The sequence below is a fragment of the Peromyscus californicus genome, unplaced genomic scaffold, assembly GCF_007827085.1.
Source record: "Peromyscus californicus insignis strain IS unplaced genomic scaffold, ASM782708v3 Scaffold_7__1_contigs__length_154581171, whole genome shotgun sequence".
Classification (NCBI taxonomy): domain Eukaryota; kingdom Metazoa; phylum Chordata; class Mammalia; order Rodentia; family Cricetidae; genus Peromyscus; species Peromyscus californicus.
Window position 1 is genome coordinate 119,315,691 of NW_026294595.1, and position 18,818 is coordinate 119,334,508.

Sequence of the window (18,818 nt, forward strand, 5' to 3'; positions counted from 1 at the left end):
ATTGTGCCTCTGGTAGAGTGCTTTCTTAGTGTAAACAAGGCCCTGGGTTAAGTCCTCAGTACTTGGGAAACATTTAAAAAAAAAAAAAAAAAAAAAGTAAAGCAAGGTTGGGGATAACAACAGGTACCTTACAAAAATGTCTCCCCCATCTTTGGGGATTTCCAGGATAATAAAGGGCAAGAGCTGAGGGGCTGTAGCATCTGGAAGGATAGAGCTGTTAAGAGATCACTGTAGGATAAACTGCTGGACCAGTTCTACTCACACCAGGCAGTAGAATAGTGTGAGAATAGAGCATAAGGGGCAGGAGAATGGCTCAGGGGTTAGGAGCACTTGCTGTCCTTCCAGAGGACCTGAGCTAAATTCCCAGCACCTGCATAAAACCATTTGTGACTCCAATCCGAGGGGATCCGGTACCCTTTTCTGGTAGGCACTACAAATACTACTACTGACAGCAAGCTAGATTTTTTTTTTTTAAATTGGGAAGAACCAAACTGATAACACCTGTAGGCCAGTTATTCAAAGAAAGGTTCTCTTTCTAATCAGATAGGAATCATTTGTAATGAAACCACATTTAATAAAGAGTGCTTTCCTGAATTCAGTGGATTGGTTATATCAACTCAGAGGGTGTTACTGTTATCATCTCAATGATAACTCTCTCCCTTTCCTTTTTTTCTGGCCAGGATGTTCCCAAGTCCATGCATAGTACTCCTCTTTCATATATTTTATTTCTTTATTTTGTGTGCATGTATGTGGACATGAATTTGCATGTGACAGGATAATTGTGGAGCTCAGAGGACATCTAGTGAGACTTGTCCTCTCCTTCTACCTGTGGGGGCCGTGGGATCAAGCTCAGGTCATCCGGCTTGGCAGCATGTGCCTTTACCCATTACTCTTTGACACCCCTGTCTCTTCTAACTTCTCATTTACTCTGGAACAGTCTTTAGACTTTCTTTTCCTGGATGTGAAAAACTGACTACTTGGTAGAATGTTCCTAATTTAGGTTTTTTAAAAATTAGATTTAGGTACAGAGTCTCATGCAGTCCAGACTGCACTGCCCTTGCTGTATGGTCGGTCATCCTTGAACTGGTCCTCCTGCCTCTCTATCTCGGGTTCTGGGATTCCAGGTAGGCGCCACCATCCCTGGTTTATGTAGCACTGAGGACTGAACCTAGGACTTTATACATGGTAGGCAAATACTACATCAACTGAGCTCCATTTCTAGCCCCAGGTTGAACTTGGTTGTTGCAGAATTACTATTGTGTTCTTCAGTACAGTATCAGGAAACACGTGAAGCCCATTTATCTCATCGCTGCTGCTGGTTTATCTTTGACAATTTAATACAGGCAGTTTTGCATTCAGTATTTAATATTTAGGCATACTGCAATAGGTTGCCAGACCTTAGTAGGCACCCAGACCTTTGCACATTGACTCCATGATGGAAGTGCCATTCAGGCCATAAAACTCAGCATGTAGACAGTATCACCTGCCAAAATGAAAATAAAGACCTAATCCATCAAAGTCCATAGTTCTGGGAAAGTCTCTAAATGTACTAACCTTGATTTTTGGCTTCTGTAGTTCCACTTTGGGCTAACTGTTCTTGTTAATTGAAATATTCAACCCAGGATATTTTTTTTGTGCATAAAAGCTCACCCTGGGGGCTGGAGAGATGGCTCAGCTGTTAAGAGCACTGACTGCTCTTCCAGAGGACCCGGGTTCAATTCCCAGTACCCACACGGTGGCTCACAACTGTCTGTAACTCCTGTTCTAAGGGACTCAACATCTGAACACAGACATACATGCAGGCAAAACACCAATGCACGTAAGAAAAACAAAAACAAAAAAAACCAAAACTCATCCTGAAAAAGGGTCAGGGCTTCATTGGGATCCTGAACACCCAGTGTAGTTGCTGGCTGGCTAATAAAGACTTTCTATTGGCTTAAACCCATGTCTGAGTAGTCTTCTCTGGTGGACACCTGACAATAGTACTAGTTTGTAGGCTTTTTTGTTGTTTTTGAGATAATGTCTCACTCCATATCCCAGGCTGGCCTTGAACTTCTGCCTCCAGAATGCTTGGTTCACAGACATTGGGCCACCATTCCTTGGGGTCTTCTGGGCAAATGACAGTTCCTTGCTTTCTGTCAAATGCTTTTCTGAATATACCAATCCTAGTAGAGGCCTTCAAAGTGAAGACATTCTGAAATAGGTGAACTTTTTCTGATATCCCCATTTCTTTTTCTAGGAAGAGTCTCATCATATTGCCCACACTGGTGGTCTTCAACTCATGGCCTTAAAACACTCTCCTGCTTCATCCTGAGTAACTGAGATGCTCTCTGCTCTCTTTCTCCTCCCTCCCTTTCTTCCTTCTCTTTGTTGTTTTCTTTGTAAACACGTGCTCTACAACTGGGCACAAAGATACTTTTTAGTAATGAAAACTTGCTAGAGTAATAGCTATAGCCTTCTAAGCACCTTTACAGTCTCTTTCATTCAAACTTCCCAACAATTCTATGATTGGTCTAAGTATTAGATTTGTATTAGGAAGGAATTAGAATTTTGGACTCATATACCTATTTGCAATTGTGATGTGTCTAAGATAAATTAATAGTTATATAATTAAATTGCTATTTTAGCAGCAGATCCTTTTGTATTTAGCAACAGGCTTGCTGCTGAAGGCAAAGTTGAGGGAGAAAGAAACTGGAGCAGAAATTAAGGTGTCATCTCGGCACAGTGAAGTCTGGGCTAGCAGTTTGGGACTAGCCAAGGGCTTAGGGTGCAGCTCAGCTGTGGATGGGGCGGGGCCTAACACGGATGGGCGAGGTTATGGATAGGTGGCAGGTGAGCGTGATTGACACGGGCGGGACCAATTGGTGGGTAGGTGTGGCCGACGTGGGCGGGCCGCTGCTCAATATAATGGGTCTTCCCGGAGCGCTTCCGGGTGTTACCGGCAGAGGGCGCCGGCCGAGGAGCTGCCGGCGGAGTCGCAAGGTCTGACCACACGGCCTGTCCCAGTAGCCACAACCGCCGCCATGAAGGCCGTGGTGCAGCGCGTCACCCGGGCTAGCGTCACAGGTCAGTCGGGCGGGGCCGGGCCCGGGAGGAGCAGCCTCTGACCCCCGCGACCCGTTGTTCCGTGTGAGGGTTCCCCGCAGCCCAGAGTTGCCGGGCAGCTCCGGGGCAGCGCCGTGGCCGAGAAAACCCGGCACGTGCTTGGCCGCTCACGGGCTCAGGCTCCGTTGCTTTGGGTGCAGCATAAATCGTCGTCATCATCATTATAATCATCATCATCTTTGTTTGTGTGTGTGTGTGCGTGTCTCGCACAGACAAGGTGGCCAAACGTGCTAGCATCCCTAGGGCCCGTTCATGAATGCACTGTTGCACAAACAACACATTTCTGGAGCGCACTCCCTGTCGAAATGCTGTATTTTAGTACCTCCTTTTGCGTATCTTTTCTTTTCTTTTTTTTTTTTTTAACGATACTTGGCTCATGAAAAAATGTACAGATGAGGAATAGCTTATTGTTTGAGCTCTGACACTTGTGTGCAAATACATTAAGGCATCCCAACTAGATGCATAAGCGTCCCTTGCATCTGGATGTCTGTCTCTGAACCCTTCCTTCAGCCATGGTTCAAAACCACAGAATTCAAGATGACATCTTTCTTTTTCGGCTAATTAATGTGGACCAAGATGTTCAACCGTTAGCCAATGGTTGAATGTGGTAGTCTAGTTGAAGCAACCAGGTTCCAGATGATTATTATACCTACTGTAGTTATTTGAAAAGTATTAAAAAAAAATTGAAATGACAGGTGTCACACTTTTAGTTTTTTAAGTTAAAAAAAGACATTTATTTAGTGTGTGTGTGTGTGTGTGTGTGTGTGTGTGTGTGTGTGTGTGTCTGCATGTAACAGGACACTGGTGTCTGGACCAGAGGACAATTTAGAAGTGTCACTACCTTGTAGGTCCTTGGGATTCAACTCAGGGCATCAGGCTTGGCAGCAAGTGCCTTCACCTGCTGATCCATCACCTATCTATTGTTTTAATTATATATATATGAAGAATTACATTTTTAGGTCAGATGCTGTGGCAAGCACATGCACTCACAGCCACTTTGGAGGCTGAGGCAGGAGGATCCCTTAAGCCCAGGAGTTCAAAGCAGACTGGACAGCAAAAGAGACCCAATGACCCTCCCTGCCACAGTTTCAGTTCAAGTAATAGAATTATCTTTTTCTTCAAGCCATTTTATAACAAATTCATGTCTTTGAGTCTACAAAGTATAAATTTAAACTCAAGATTCCTCCTCTACCAAGTACCTAAAGCATATATTTATGTAGCATGAATCTTAGAAGGTTTTACTAATAAAATCAAGCCTGAGGCCTGTTATTGGGGTAAATGCTGGAAGATCGGAGAAGCAGAACAAGCCACAGCTTCCACACCTTGCCAATTTTTCAGCTGATCCTGTTTCCTCAGACTGGAAGCTTCTGTATCCTCATCCCAATGGATCTCAGCTGAACTGCTGCTCGAAAGCCTGAAGCTTAACCAGCCAAATGCTTCTTGTTTCTGATCCTCACACCTTATATACCTTTCTGCTTTCTACCACCACTCCCTGGGATTAAAGGCTCGCTTTCTGGGATTAAAGGCGTGTGTCACCATGCCTGTCCTTTCCAATGTGGCCTTGAACTCACAGAGATCCAGAGGGATTTCTGTCTCTGGAATGCTAGGATTAAAGTTGTGAGTGCCACCGTTTTCTAGCCTTTGTATCTAGTGGCTGTTCTGTCTCTGACCCCAGATAAATTTATTAGGGTGCACAATATTTTGGGGAACACAATACCACAACATATTTAGGCCTAGGAGTCCACGTTTTAGTTCCACTTAGTGGTTTGCAAGTTGCTCTGTAAACTTTGGTTTTAGGAATCATCCTGATTAATAAGGAGTAGAATAGGACTTGAGTTTATGGGACTTTAATAATATTTCGGTAAATATTCAAGTACATGAAAACTGGGAGAATTCATTGATGAGAGATTGTTTTGCTCTTTTGAGGAAAATTTGTCTGTTTTATGTGGTCATCCCCAACATACTTAAATTTTGAGCTTTGGTCCCTTAAGCCTCCATCCTGCTGATCTGGAGTTCGGAAAATGTACCTTTGATTGTAGATGGTGGCCCATCTCGATTCCAGCACTCTGGGGGCAGAGGTAGGGGGGCAGAGGTAGGAGTCTCTAGTTTGAGTCCAACATGGGCTAACTGGTGAGTTGAAGGCCAGACTGAACTACATAGTGAAACCCTGTCCTATAAAACCAAGGCCTGGGGGTGTGCTGGTATAGCATGGACAAGGCCGTGGGCTGGTACTTGCATGAAGTGTCTAACACCCTTAGAAATTCCCTTAGGGAGCCCTTTGATCATACCTGAGCTTAAGCTAATGAGACAATTCAGGATAAGAGTTAGTGAGTGACCTGAATAACAGTCAGTTGCCTAGAGTGCTTGGACCCATTGCCTGTAGTTTCCAGATGTTTTCCGGGTTGTGTTTGAGTAGTAATGGGGCATTATCAAGAAGTTGCCAAGGAGAGCAACTTATTTCCATTGTTTGAAGCAATTAAACAGGGCCTATGTGACGGCTTAGCCAGGAAAAAACATTTGCCACCAAATCTGAGGACCTGAAGAAAGAACCAACTCCTACAAGTTGTCCTTTGACAACTTGTGCTGTGGTACAAACATGCGCACACATCTGTGTCACACAAACTGATAAATAAATGTATAAGAAATCAGTCAGTTGTAATAATGTAAATAAATCGCCACAGTTAACAAATAAGTCTGGTATACATGCAGTCTGTGCAGGTGGGGTCCTAGGCTGCTAAAAGTTTGCTAGGTGCATTGTTCAGAGAAGCATGTGTGCAAAGTTCGAACCAAGTAGAGTCCCAGTTTGCTAAACTGTTCCCTATGCTTGCCTGCCTCGTTACTTTGATACTTATTTGCTGAAGAATAATAGTAGGAAATACTAGAAGTCGTTCTTTGCTATAAGCCATGATGTTTTTGTAAGAGCATAAAACTTGGTGTGTTCTATAAAAACAATACAACTGATGCATGTGATAGTCTCAAATCTGAGTAGAGGTGTTTCGGGCAGTGTTTGTTGTTGCTTGGCATGTATGCATGTTGTGTGTTCAGAACCAAGGCTGCATTAAAGGGGCATGATGCAATGATGTAGCATGAATGAGTACTGCCAGAAGCACTTTGGACACACGTTATATGTTCAGTTTTGCATTAAGTTTTGATGTTTGCACATTCAGAAACCTGTTGTTGCCAGTTTTTTTTTTTCTTGTGACACCTGCCTTTGGTTATGTGATTCCATATGTGATCACAAGCCAGAGCTTAGTCCACACTCTCTTGTTAGGGATATTTGCAGATATTATTGCATAACAGAAGCAAAACACACACACACACACACACACACACACACACACACACACACACACACACACAGATGGCAGAGTTCATTCTTCTATTCCTGACTGGAACATTAGGTCAGTACAAAACAAAACAATAGTAATATAATGAAGTTGGGCAAAAAAGAGAAAATGATCAAAGTTGCCACTTAAAATATGGGTGTAATTTCACCATCATAATGATGAATGTTAGTCTAAATACTGTGCCAACATTTGAGATGTTGGCTAAAGGTAGTAGGGAGTACATTTGACTATAAATACATACACAGATATTATCATGATGTTCTTAGAGTTTTGTTTTGCTTTTTTTATGGACAAAGTGCATGATTCAAAAAGCTTTAGAGGTTATTGGCTTAGTATGCCACTTTGTTAACATGCTGGGAGATGACAGCAGTTTCTGTAGTGACACTTAACGTGTAAGTCATAGTGTTATGGATAATGAATTTACCTTTGCAGTAAGCAGGAAAACATATTTGTTTTATGCCATGGACATTTTCCATTCTATGCCGTCTGTGTTTTGTGTTACTAGATTTGTTGATTTACAAGAAAATCCGATATCTCCTTTCTGAGAATTAGTCTTGCTTAGCTGGAATCTCTGGGGGAGGAAATCAGTGTTCTTGTTTTCAGATGTATGAGACTGTGGAAAGTTCTAGGTATTGTATCCAAAGTTGCAGATAAGATCCTGTGCTAAAATCCTGCTTAAAGATTATTCACCTTCCAGCTCTCATTTGTTCCAGATAAGAAACCAGAGTGAGGGGCTGGAGAGATGGCTCAGCGGTTAAGAGCACTGGCTGCTCTTCCAAAGGTTCTGAGTTCAATTCCCAGCACCCACATGGTGGCTCACAACCATCTGTAATGAGATCTGGTGTCCTCTTCTGGCCTGTAGGCATACATTCAGGCAGAACACTGTATGAATAAACAAATAAATCTAAAAAAAAAATAGAAACCAGAGTGAATGGGAGTTATTGGCTCATATACTCACTGACTTTAACAAAAGAAGTTGTAAGAAGGATGTGTGATGTTAAGAATGGTCGTAGAGTGACTGAAAAATGCTTCACAATGCCTGATTACATCTAAGTCTTTTCTCCTTTTTGGTTCCTGGTAGTTGGAGGAGAGCAGATAAGTGCCATTGGACGGGGCATCTGTGTGTTGCTGGGTATATCCATGGAAGATTCACAGAAGGAACTGGAACACATGTAAGATTTGGATTTCTAAGTCATTGCTAAGTCATGGGCTATGTGCTGGCCATGCCAGCCACTTCTGTAATATTTTGTGCTAATAATCCGAGCCTGTGTTGATTTTAACCATTGTTCCATGTAGGTAAGACTGAGGAAGAGCAATGTGCCCAACCTCGGTCACTGTCAGCAGTGGAGTAGGACCCCAATTTGCCTTATCCCCCCGTGCAGACAATGTTTCTTTCTCATAGATGTTGGGCACCTTCTGTCTGATTTCTCTTTAACGAGGGGCAATATGACTTGAGTACTCTTTAAGCAAAATGCCCAGTCGTTCACCATCATGTAAGGCTTGGAGCTCAGGTTCATTTCCTTGTTCCAGGGTGTGGTGGACATCTCGTCCCATAAAAACTTGAACCTGAATTAGAGTCTGGGCCGGCCCCCATGAAGCCAGTGCTGGTTTCACTCAGGCAAGGAAGGGAGTGTGCCATTGCTGCTGCCAGGCTGGCTGTCTCAGTAGATCAGTCTCCATCTGTAACTGCTTTTCCCCTAGCACCACCGGCTGTATCACTCCATAGGCTGCCCCTCGATGCCCAGAGCCTCAGTATAGCTCTGTCCTACTGTCCTGTTGTTATTACATTAAAAGTCAGGCTCAGAACCTAATCCCTGCTAAGATGGTGATGCCTAATAAGGGCAGTTTTGATGCTTCAGAGATGGTGGTATTGATAGAGTGAGTCCCTTAGGAACTCCTATGGAGTAGAGTGGGAGAGTGGATAATAATTGGTTCTGGGTCTAGATTTTTTTAATGCTGGGATGGCTAATCTTGATCATCTGTTTGATTGGATTGAGATGTTCATAGGAGATTAGTGAGGCACACCTCTGAGTATGTTTGTGAGTGTCTTTCCAGAGAGGAATAACTAACGGAAAGGCCCCTGAGTAGATACAGATAGCTGTTGCACGAATCTTAGTTGGTGTTAAAATGAAAACCAAGAGCCAGATATTGGGGTAAATTTTAAAGATCAGAGGAAACAAGCCACAGCCACTTCTCACCTCGCCGACTCCTCAGATGAAAGTGAGGCAAGATCCTGTCTCCACGAGTCCTCTGACTGAATGTCCCTGAGCCCTCAACCGAAAGGGCACTGAACTCCTGTCTCCTCCTGCCTTATATTCCTTTCTCCACTCAGCCGTATCACTTCCTGTCTCAACCTTCCTAGTGCTGGGACTAAAGGCGTGCGCCACCACCGCTTGGCCTTTTTTTAGTTTTTTATACAATCCGTTTTTACCATATTCTTTCCCTTCCTCCAACTCCTCTTAGATCCTCTCCTCCCTTCTCACTCAACTTTGTTCTCTCTCTCACAAACAAAAACAAAACAAAAATAAAATAAAAAAAAATCCACCCTAAAACAATAGGACAAAACAAAAAGTACACACACACACACACACACACACACACACACACACACTCTCTCTCTCTCTCTCTCCATGGAGTCTGTTTTGTGTTGCTAACTGCTTCCTGGAGTGTCATTGATAAACTCAGTGACTCTCTAGTGGGGAAGATAGGTTTTTCCTTTCCCACAGGTATCAATTGCCAATAGGCTCTTGGTTAGTCCACTTGCCCTTCTCCATGCTGGGATTTTGTCTTGATTGAACCCGTGCAGGCCCTGTGCATGCTGTCACAGTACTGTGAGTTGATATGTGTGTCAGTCCTGTTGTGTCTGGAAGACGCTGTTTCTTGGGATCAACACTTAAATCTTTCTGCCTGCTCCTCTGCATAGCTCCCTGAGCCTTGAGGGAAGGGGTTTGATGAAGACATCCCACTTTAGGACTGAGTGCTCCAAAGTTTCTCACCCTCCGCACATTGTCCAATTGGGTCTGTGCGTTAATTACTACCTCTGTGATGACTGAACGATGCACTGATCTATGGCTAGAGTGATATGTCTGTCAGTAAGTCATTTTATTTCTATGTTCCTTTAACAGTAGATTTCCCCCTAGGGCCCATGGCCTACCTAATCTCATGTTCTTGGTCACTTTAGCAATGTCAGATATGGGCTCCATTTCATGGAGTGGGCCTTAAATCCGGTCAGAAAGTGGTTGGTTCCTCCCATAAAATTTGTGTCCCTATTTCATGAATATGTACTACAGGCTGCTTGCTATTGCAGGTCACATGGTTGTAGCTGGGTGATATTGACTATTGCTTTTCTCCTCCAGTAGAGTGCAGAGTACCTTCCAGCACCATATGCTAGTCGAAGCTTCTAGTAGGGCATTAGTTTGATTTCTCCATGTTCAATGACATAAGTAAGTGATGTCTTCAGCAATGGGGCATCAGGTTGTGGAGAGTAACCAATAGCCTTGGCAATAGTCTGTGATGTTTGGAGGGGTTTGTGGAACCCTTAACCAACAACTCAATAAGATATAGCCCATTCTTGGCCTGGAGGTTTTACTTGGTGGCATAAGGTATCTAGTTGAGGCATTGTTTCCCCCATTATATTGCAACTCCATTTAAATTCCTTTCATATATGTATATATCTTAGGAAGCTTCTACAGAAGTAGGTTTCCACATGACTTAAAAAAATTTTTTTTGTAGATTTGTTTATTTTATGTGTTTTGTCTGCATGTATGAATTTGTATCATGTGTGTTCCTGTTACTTATAGAAGCCTGAAAATGTATATTCCTGGTCACTGGGTTTAGGGATGGTTGTGAATGATAATTCATATGGCTTTTCTAAAGGCCTTTAGGGATCGGCATGGTGGCTCAGGCCTTTAATCTCAGTTGGGAAGGAAGAGACAGGAGGATCTCTGTGATTTCAAGGCTAGCCTGGTCTACATAATGAATTCCAGGATAGCCCAAACAAACAAACAAACAAACAAAGAAATCCTTTAGTGTTACTTGTCCACATTCCCTGCTCTACCCTGCCATCCCATCACCTCCCCCATTCTATCCCTTTATAACATAATATTCTACGTCCTCTTCCTTGGAATATTCCCCTCTTTTCCCCTGGTCCCTTACTACCTACCTAACCTCTGTGGATATTCTGATTGTAGCAAACATATCAAAAGCTTAAATGCTAGCATCTACATGTAAGAGAAAACATGTAATCTTTGTCATTTTGGGTCTGGTTTAACTCACTCAGGATGATTGTTTCTAGATCTATCCATATACCTGCAAATTTCATAATTAACAGCTGAATAATATTCCACTGTTGTAACTATACCATGTTTTCATTATCCATTCATCAAATGATGGACATCTAGAGTATTTCTAGTTTCTGGTTATTTATGACTAGAACAGCAGTGAACATGGATGAATGGATATCTCTGTAGTAGAATGAATAGTCCTTTGGGTATATGCCCAAGAGTGGTATATTGGGATCTTGAGGTTGGTCTATTCCTAGCTTCCTAAGGAACTGCCACACTGATTTCCATAGTGGGTACCAGTTTGCATTCTTGTCAATGATTAAGTGTTCCCCTCTCTCCGCATCCTTGCTGGCATGTACTGTCATTTGTTTTGTTGATCTTGGCCATTCTGACAGGGGTCAGATAAAATATCAAAGTAGTTGTATTTCCCTGATGACTAAGGATTTTGAACATTTTATTTTGTTTCTCAGTCATTTGTGTTTCATCTTTTGAGAACTCTGTTTAGTTCTATACTCCATCTTTAAATTTGGTTATTTGCTTCTTGATGTTCAGACTTCTTAGTTCTCTCTATATATTCTGGATACTAACCCTATATTAGAAATATGGTTGATAAATATTTTTTCCTATTTTGTAGGCTGTTTCTTGAATTTGGCTTACAAATACTTATTGAGAATTTCTGCATCTGTGTTTATAAAGGACATTGGTCTATAATTTTCTTTTTTGTTGGGTCTTTTTGTAGTTTTTGGTATCAGGGTATTAGTGGTTTCATAAAGAGAATTAGAAAATGTTCCTTTAGTGTCTATTTTTTGGAATAATTTGAGGGGTATTGGCATTAATTCTTCTTTGAAGGTCTTGTAGAATTCTGACTCCATCTAGCCTTGGGGTTTTTTTGTTGGGGATATTTTTATTTACTGCTTCTATTTCACTAGGAGTTATGAATCTGTTTAAATTGTTTATCTGATCTTGATTTAACTTTGGTAGGTGGTATATAACAAGAAATTTATCCATTTTTTCTAGGTTTGTTTTAGGTTAGTTTGGTGGAATACATTATTTTTAAAGTTATGTCCTTATGAGTCCTTGGTGTCTGTTGTAATGTCTCCCTTTTCACCTCTATTTCTTATTAATTTGAGTTTTCTCTCTTTAGCTTTTGGTTAATTTAGCTAAATATTTGTCAGTCTTGTTGATTTTCTTGAATAACCAACACTTTGTTTCATTGATTCTTGGTGTGTCCATTTCATTGATTTCAGTCCTGTGTTTGATTATTTCTTCCTGTCTACTCTTTTTGGGTATTATTTCTTCTTGCTGTTCTAGAGCTTTCAAGTGCATCTTTAAGTTACTAATATGTGATCTCTTCAGATTTTTGATGTAGGCACTTAATGCTAAGAATTTGCTTCATAGAACCACCTTCATTGTGTCCCATAGGTTAGAGTATATTGTGTTTTCATTTTAATTCAATTCTAAAAAGTTTTAGCTTTCCTGCTTGATTTCTGTCTTGTCCCAATTTGTAGGTAGACTTTTCCTGTCTAAACAGCCACTCTCAAATAACCACTTAGAGATTTAATATTAATTATAAATGCTCAGCTGATAGCTCAGGCTTATTACTAACTAGCTCTTACAAATTAAATTAACCCATCTCTATTAATCTATGTGTTGCCCCAAGGCATAGGGGACAGGTATTTTAGACATCAATTTAAATGTTATAGGGACAAGTGTCTCCTTTGGCAACGTGCTGGTGGGCAGTCTCCAGACCTCACCACATGAGTAGTTTGGTAGAACCATTAAGTATAGGTTTCTTGAACCTTTGAAATCTTAATATAACAATATCATAGAGGAAGAAAGAAATCTGAAACATTTTTTCATTACCTTAAGACACTTTCTTATACCTTTAGAACTTTCATAAGCTCTCGTATCCTCAGACTGTACACTGTCTTAGACTCTCAGAGCTTACGAGAGCTTTCACCAGTAGTCTCTCCTGGGCTGTCTTTAGGAACTTCAGTCCTGCTGCACAGTGCCAAGTCTTAGTTTCTCTCCATTACCCATTCATGTCTTTTTAAAACTAATACCACCCAGATGACTCTTATAAAGTTCGACTACCAGTATAAGGTACATCCTTGCATGAGTACATGGAGGTGCAACTTTAATACCTCATTAAATAAGCATTGTTTTAAAAAAATCTTATAATCTGTGTTTTTATGATTTTTGTTTTCAGGACAGGAATTATTATACAAAAATAGAGAAAACAGGCATGGGGGTAAGCCTCAGTGAAGGAGAGATGGATAAGGGAGTTATAGGGAACTGAATCTGCCTTTGACAGCCTGATATAGAGCAATTTCTCTGCTCTGTTAGCATGGGCAGTTGGTTAGAGGTGGGGGTCTCCTTATATAAGAGCTACCCTGGACAGGTGTAGACAGGAAGAAATAGAGGAGGGGAGAGCAAGTCTAGATATAAAAGATTTTCAGATCATTTGTGCAGTGGCAGAAGTTGCCACCATTGAAAATTGAGCATGCCACTTTAGGTCATCGAAATGTCCTGAGGCCAAGCTGTTTGTGGTAACAGCGTGAGGCCTTACTAAAATCTGAGTTTGTGGAGGAAAAGAGGAAAGGTTGCAAATGAACTTCGCTGGAGGGAGTTTCTGTAAGCTCCAAGTGGGAGCTGAGAGGCAAGAGAGAAGCCCAGGAGGGCTTCTAGGATGGAGCTGAGAGACAGGAGGGACAAGGTCACAGAGGCCCAAAAGGGCTTAAAGAAGCTGCAGGACATAGCAGGCAGCTCCTAGGCAGAGGAGGCAAGAAAACAGGGAGGGTTCTAATAGAGAGAGAGGAGAAAATGTCTTAGTAACTAGAGGGTTGCCCATAGGGTGGGTCCTGGAGGGTGTAGCAGGCTCCAGGAGCCAGAGAGAGGACACTTACTGAGTAGGGGAGGAGAGATGGAAGGATAGAGTAGGTGGAGGGAAGAAACGGCTGAAGACTTGGTGGACTCTAGAATTTGGAATTGAAGATGGTGGAGGCAGAAGCCAGCAGAAACAATAATCTATACACACCTTAAGAGAGTCAAATCAGCAACTTGAGTCAGTTTGAAGTGTTGAGATGTGGGCATGAATGAAAATAAGTGTAGCATCTTCTGCCAGTGCTACCTGAAGAGAGAGAACTCTGGAAGTGAGTAGTGTTTGGAGACTCATATATGTTAGGAAATGGGACAGGTGGTGAAGAGAGAAGACAGTTGTAACACAAATCTTTTTTTTTTTCATTTTTTTTTATTAAGAAATTTTCGCCGGGCGGTGGTGGCGCACGCCTTTAATCCCAGCACTCGGGAGGCAGAGGCAGGCGGATCTCTGTGAGTTCGAGGCCAGCCTGGTCTCCAAAGCGAGTTCCAGGACAGGCGCAAAGCTACACAGAGAAACCCTGTCTTGAAAAAAAAAAAAAAAAAGAAATTTTCTACTCACTCCACATGCTATCCACAGAACCCCCCTCCTTCCTCCCAACGCCCCACCCTCTTTCCCAAGCCACCTCACATCCCCACAACCCCAAATCAAGGTCTCCCATGGGGAGTCAGCAGAGCCCAGCTCACTGAGCCTGGGCAGGTCCAAGCCCCTTCCCACTGCACCAAGGCTGTGCAAGGTGTCACACAACAGGCACCAGATTCCAGAAGCCTACCCATAGACCAGGGACAGATCTCGATCCCCCTGCCTGGGTGCCCCCCAAACAGTTCGAGCCAAACAACTGTCTTCCGTATCCAGAGGGCCAAGTCCAATCCTATGGGGGCTCCACAGCCACCAGCCCACAGTTCATGGGCTTCCACTAGTGTAACACAAATCTTAAAAGGTCTTATAATAAAAAACCCACAGCCAGATATTGGGGTAAAAGCTGAAAGATCAGAGAAGCAGAACAGCCAGCCACTAGCTTACCTCTATGAAATCCTCAGCCTTAGGAGAGTGGTTTACTGTTTCCTCATGCCTTATATACCTTTTTGAAGGCATAGGTCACCACTGCCTGGTTCTGGTTCTCTTATGTAGCCCAGTGTGGCCTTGAATTCACAAAGATCCAGACGGATCTCTGCCTCCCGAGTGACAGGGTGAAAGGTTTGTGCCACTACTGCCTGACCTCTATGTCTAATTTAGTGGCTGACTCTGTCCTCTGATCCCCAGACAAGTTTTACTGGGGGTACACAATATATCAATATATCACCACAGACAGTAGTGGTTGACCTGAAGATCAATCTTTTTTATTCAAATATAAGAAGTTTGGGGATGGCCAGAGCATACACTCAAGGTGCTCATCCTTGGACAGTATGCTCTAATTTTTTGCTAAGTATGCAACAGACATAAAGGAAGTTCCCAGTTAGTGACCCAGGACCCTGATAGTATATCATCCCTTCTTTTCTGTAACCTGAAGAGAGGAGAGAGTTAAGTCCAGAAGATGTTGGGCCGGAGCCTGGAGGAGGGCCTACTGAAACTTATGAAGTGGCTTAGTAATGGGTACAAGAAGGGGTTAATGTGAAGGGTCGAGGGCCACTTTATGTAGTGGGCAGTCTAGAAGAGAGAAAGAAGGAATCCAAGAGCGTAAGAAGCTGGCCTTTCCTAGGAAGGATAGAATTTCATTCTTGGTGGTAGGGACTGTGAGTGACTGAAATGTTTTCTATCTAGGGTAACAGTCTTGTGAGTTGGAGTGATAGCTAATCCCAGATAAGTAACAGTAGGACCTTAGAGAGTGAGACCTCACATTCCTGGCTGGACAGAAAGTTTAATAAGGTAGAGGTGTTGGCCTGGCTAATTTGTGAGGGTGGACTACAAAGGAGAAGATCAGCTGTGTATTGTGTGAGCTTGGCTTTAGGAAGAGACAGAGAGGACAAGTCAGAGGCCAGAGCCTGGCCAAATAGATGTGGGATTTTCTAGGACGGGTAGGACAGTCCAGGATAGTTGTTGTTGGGATGGACTCTAATTTGGTGAGAGTAAGCTCAAGTGAAGAGTAAGCTTAGTAAGTGAAGTCACCCATTGGTACCTTGGTATTATTTTATCTTTGTCTTTGTTGGGTTGTTTTAGTTCCCCTATCTTATCTTCAAGCACTAATTCTGTTCTCTCCTTGGGCCATTGTGTTGCTGAGACTTTCCACAGAGTTTTGTTATCTCCAGAATTTCAGACTGGCTTTTCTTCACTATTTCTACCTCTTTGCTGAATTCCTCTTTCATGACTTCTATTATGTGCCTTGTTTAGCTGTATGTGTCTTTGAACATACTCATAATCATTATTTTGAGTTTGCTGTCTGGAATTTCATCTTACTAACTGCCATTATTGCAGAGTTAGTCATTTTTTTGAGAATTATGTGTCTTGGCTTTTATGTACCTTGCTATTGTATTGAGATTTATGCATCTGGTGTTATTTCTTTGCTTTTTAAAGTAGCGATATTCTTTCAGTTGAAGTATTTGCAGTGTTCAGACGGGACATGGTTGGACATGGCAGGGTTAGTGTAATTGAGAAAACAGTTCCTTAGTCCAGGAGTTCAGGATGCCTGGTACAAACTCTGTGTTGTTCCATCAGAGCAGCCAGTTGGATATGACCACTGTGCAGCTGTTGTACTAGCCAGTTAACAGTAGTGGCCTTTTGACTTCAGTAACTGTTGGAGGATAAACATCCAAGGACAGTATGGAGTACACTGGGGTTTTAGTAAGATTAGGATTGAGAGGGAAGTAGAGTGGGTGAGGATAGGGATGAGTATTAGGTTGACTTTGAAATGAAAAAAAAAATCCACCAATGACTGCTATGAATTAGAGGAGCTGTCAAAAAGAAGTCACAGAGCAGGCCTCTCTAGCTAGACTGTTATTACCGAGAATATAGGTGAGGAAATGCGGCATGGCTCACTAATGTGCCGGTATTGCAGCTTCTGTGAGTGATGGAGTCATTGAGAATCCTTCTTTGGAGTATGGAACATGTTGGTGGCCTTGTGATTCTTCAGGTAGCTCTCACTGTTCTCTTTCCCCATAGGGTTCGAAAGATTTTAAATCTGCGTGTGTTTGAGGACGAGAGTGGGAAACACTGGTCCAAGAGTGTGATGGATAAACAATACGAGATACTGTGTGTCAGCCAGTTCACCCTCCAGTGTGTCCTCAAGGGGAACAAGCCTGACTTCCACCTGGCGATGCCCACAGAGCAGGCGGAGAGCTTCTACAACAGCTTCCTGGAACAGCTACGCAAGAGCTACAGGCCAGAGCTCATCAGAGGTAGGTGGGCAGGCTCAGGAAGCTCAGTGGCAGGACACCCAATAGACTGTGTGAGGCCCTGGGCTCACACTGAAAAAAAGACACTAGAGCAAGCAAGGTCCTGGGTTCAATTCCCCGGCATCAAAACAACATCCCTTCCCCAAATAAAAAGAAACAAGTGAAATTAATTATAAAAATGTTTAGAAGGTTTATTTTAAAATTATGTGTGTGTCTGTGTACGTATGTGCATGTGAGTACAGATGTGCATGCAGGTCAGAAGTGCATCAGATCCCACGAAGCAGGAGTTACATACAGTTGTGAGTTGCCTGACATGGATACTGGGAACTGAACTCCAGTTCTTTGCAAGAGCAGCAAAAGCTCTTAAGCCCTGAGCCATCTCTCTAGCCTTGTAGACATATTTTTATTTGGTTTAATATATGTAGAATATTGTGGTATTAGGGAGGTAATCAGTAATAGGTTTTTTTCTACCCCGACAGTAGGTTTCTCCACAGATGCAGCAAAGCCAGATCAAGCCAAATTGAAAAAGTAAAAGAACAGTTTTATTTTGAGCAAAGCAACTTCTGGGTGAGTCCTCCAGCCCCCAGAGATGGAGGTGGGAGAAGGAGCAGGAGAAAGTCACATGGCTGAACTAAAGCAGGGCACTTCTGTACCCTGTAGTCAGCGGTGATGACACAAGCCTGAGTATAGTACTCTTCTTCGGGTGGAGACTTGAGGGGAGGAGCTACAGTAGCCACCAAGAATGCAGGACTGGGCTTTTCGGAGCCTTCCCTTTGTTGAAGATACTCTGAGAGGGTGGGGTTTAGAGAGGCAGGAATGGGGCTTTTACAGGGGTGAGCTGGAAGTTGCAGCTGAACAATCAGTACAAAAAGTTCTGAGATTCTCTGTCTCTGTCTCTCTCTATATATATTCTGCATGTGCTTGAAGACAAGAGTGGGAAACACTGGTATAATGGGTAAGGTATAAAGTATAAGGTGCTGTGTGTCAGCCAGTTCACCCTCCAGTGTGTCCTCAGGGGAACACACACACACACACACACACACACACACACACACACACACACATATGTTTTAAATGTATGTGTGCATATGCACATCTGTATAAAAAGGACTTTTTAAAAGAATAGTAGAATTCAGAGGCTGGGGATAGGTTAGTGGGTAAGAGTGCCTGCCTGCTGTGAAAGCAAGAGTTTGGATCTCAGCACATACATAAAAAAGGTGACCATGGTCATGATACAGCTTAGGGGGTCTTGATTGAGTTCATTTTCTCTGCCAGTTAAAGAACTAAAAAGCAGGAAAAATCTGAAGCACGACAGGCGGCCGCAGAGAAATCTCAAGCACCGCAGACAGGATGAGCAGTTGAAGAAAGGTGTGCATTGGGGGTGAGGGAACAGGCACATGGCAGACACACAGAGAAAAAGACCCTCTGCCGAGCAGAGCGGGGATCAGGAAGCTGAAAATCCAGTATCTGCTTGAGGTCTTGGGGTTTTAAATCCCCTAAGAGCGTTCTTCCCTACTTTAGGGCTGGTCAATTTGAAGATAGATAGGATGCTTGATTAGTCCACAACTGTTGTGTGCTGAGTGAAAGGGAGCCCCCACATAGCAGGGGCTCCCTTTCAGACCCAGGATTAGGCACAAACCACACCCAAACACCTGTTTTCACTGAGAGATCCCTTATTAAGTGGGAAGAAAAGTTAAAGTGGCTGCTTTCTGACTCAGGCAGAAAACAGCAGCAGATGACCTTGCAGGGGCCATTCTTAAGAGGAGAAGGAGGGGAGAAAGGGTAGAATGGGCTAGGATGTGGTGGGAAAGGAGATGGGGAGAAGGGGGAGGGGACAAGGCGAAGGGGACAGGGATATTTGCCCTGCAGGGACAAA

General features: G+C 42.9%; 1 protein-coding gene across 1 annotated transcript in view; it reads left to right on the forward strand.

Annotated features, from left to right (window-relative positions):
- The first annotated feature begins 2,933 nt into the window (after window positions 1-2,933).
- Window positions 2,934-18,818, forward strand: part of Dtd1 (D-aminoacyl-tRNA deacylase 1) — a 174,558-nt gene continuing 158,673 nt past the window's right edge. The window contains exons 1-3 of the mRNA XM_052726200.1: window positions 2,934-3,066; window positions 7,534-7,624; window positions 16,710-16,945. Of these exons, the coding sequence (XP_052582160.1) occupies window positions 3,024-3,066; window positions 7,534-7,624; window positions 16,710-16,945 (370 nt within the window). The 5' untranslated portion in view covers window positions 2,934-3,023. The remainder of the gene's footprint in view (window positions 3,067-7,533; window positions 7,625-16,709; window positions 16,946-18,818) is intronic.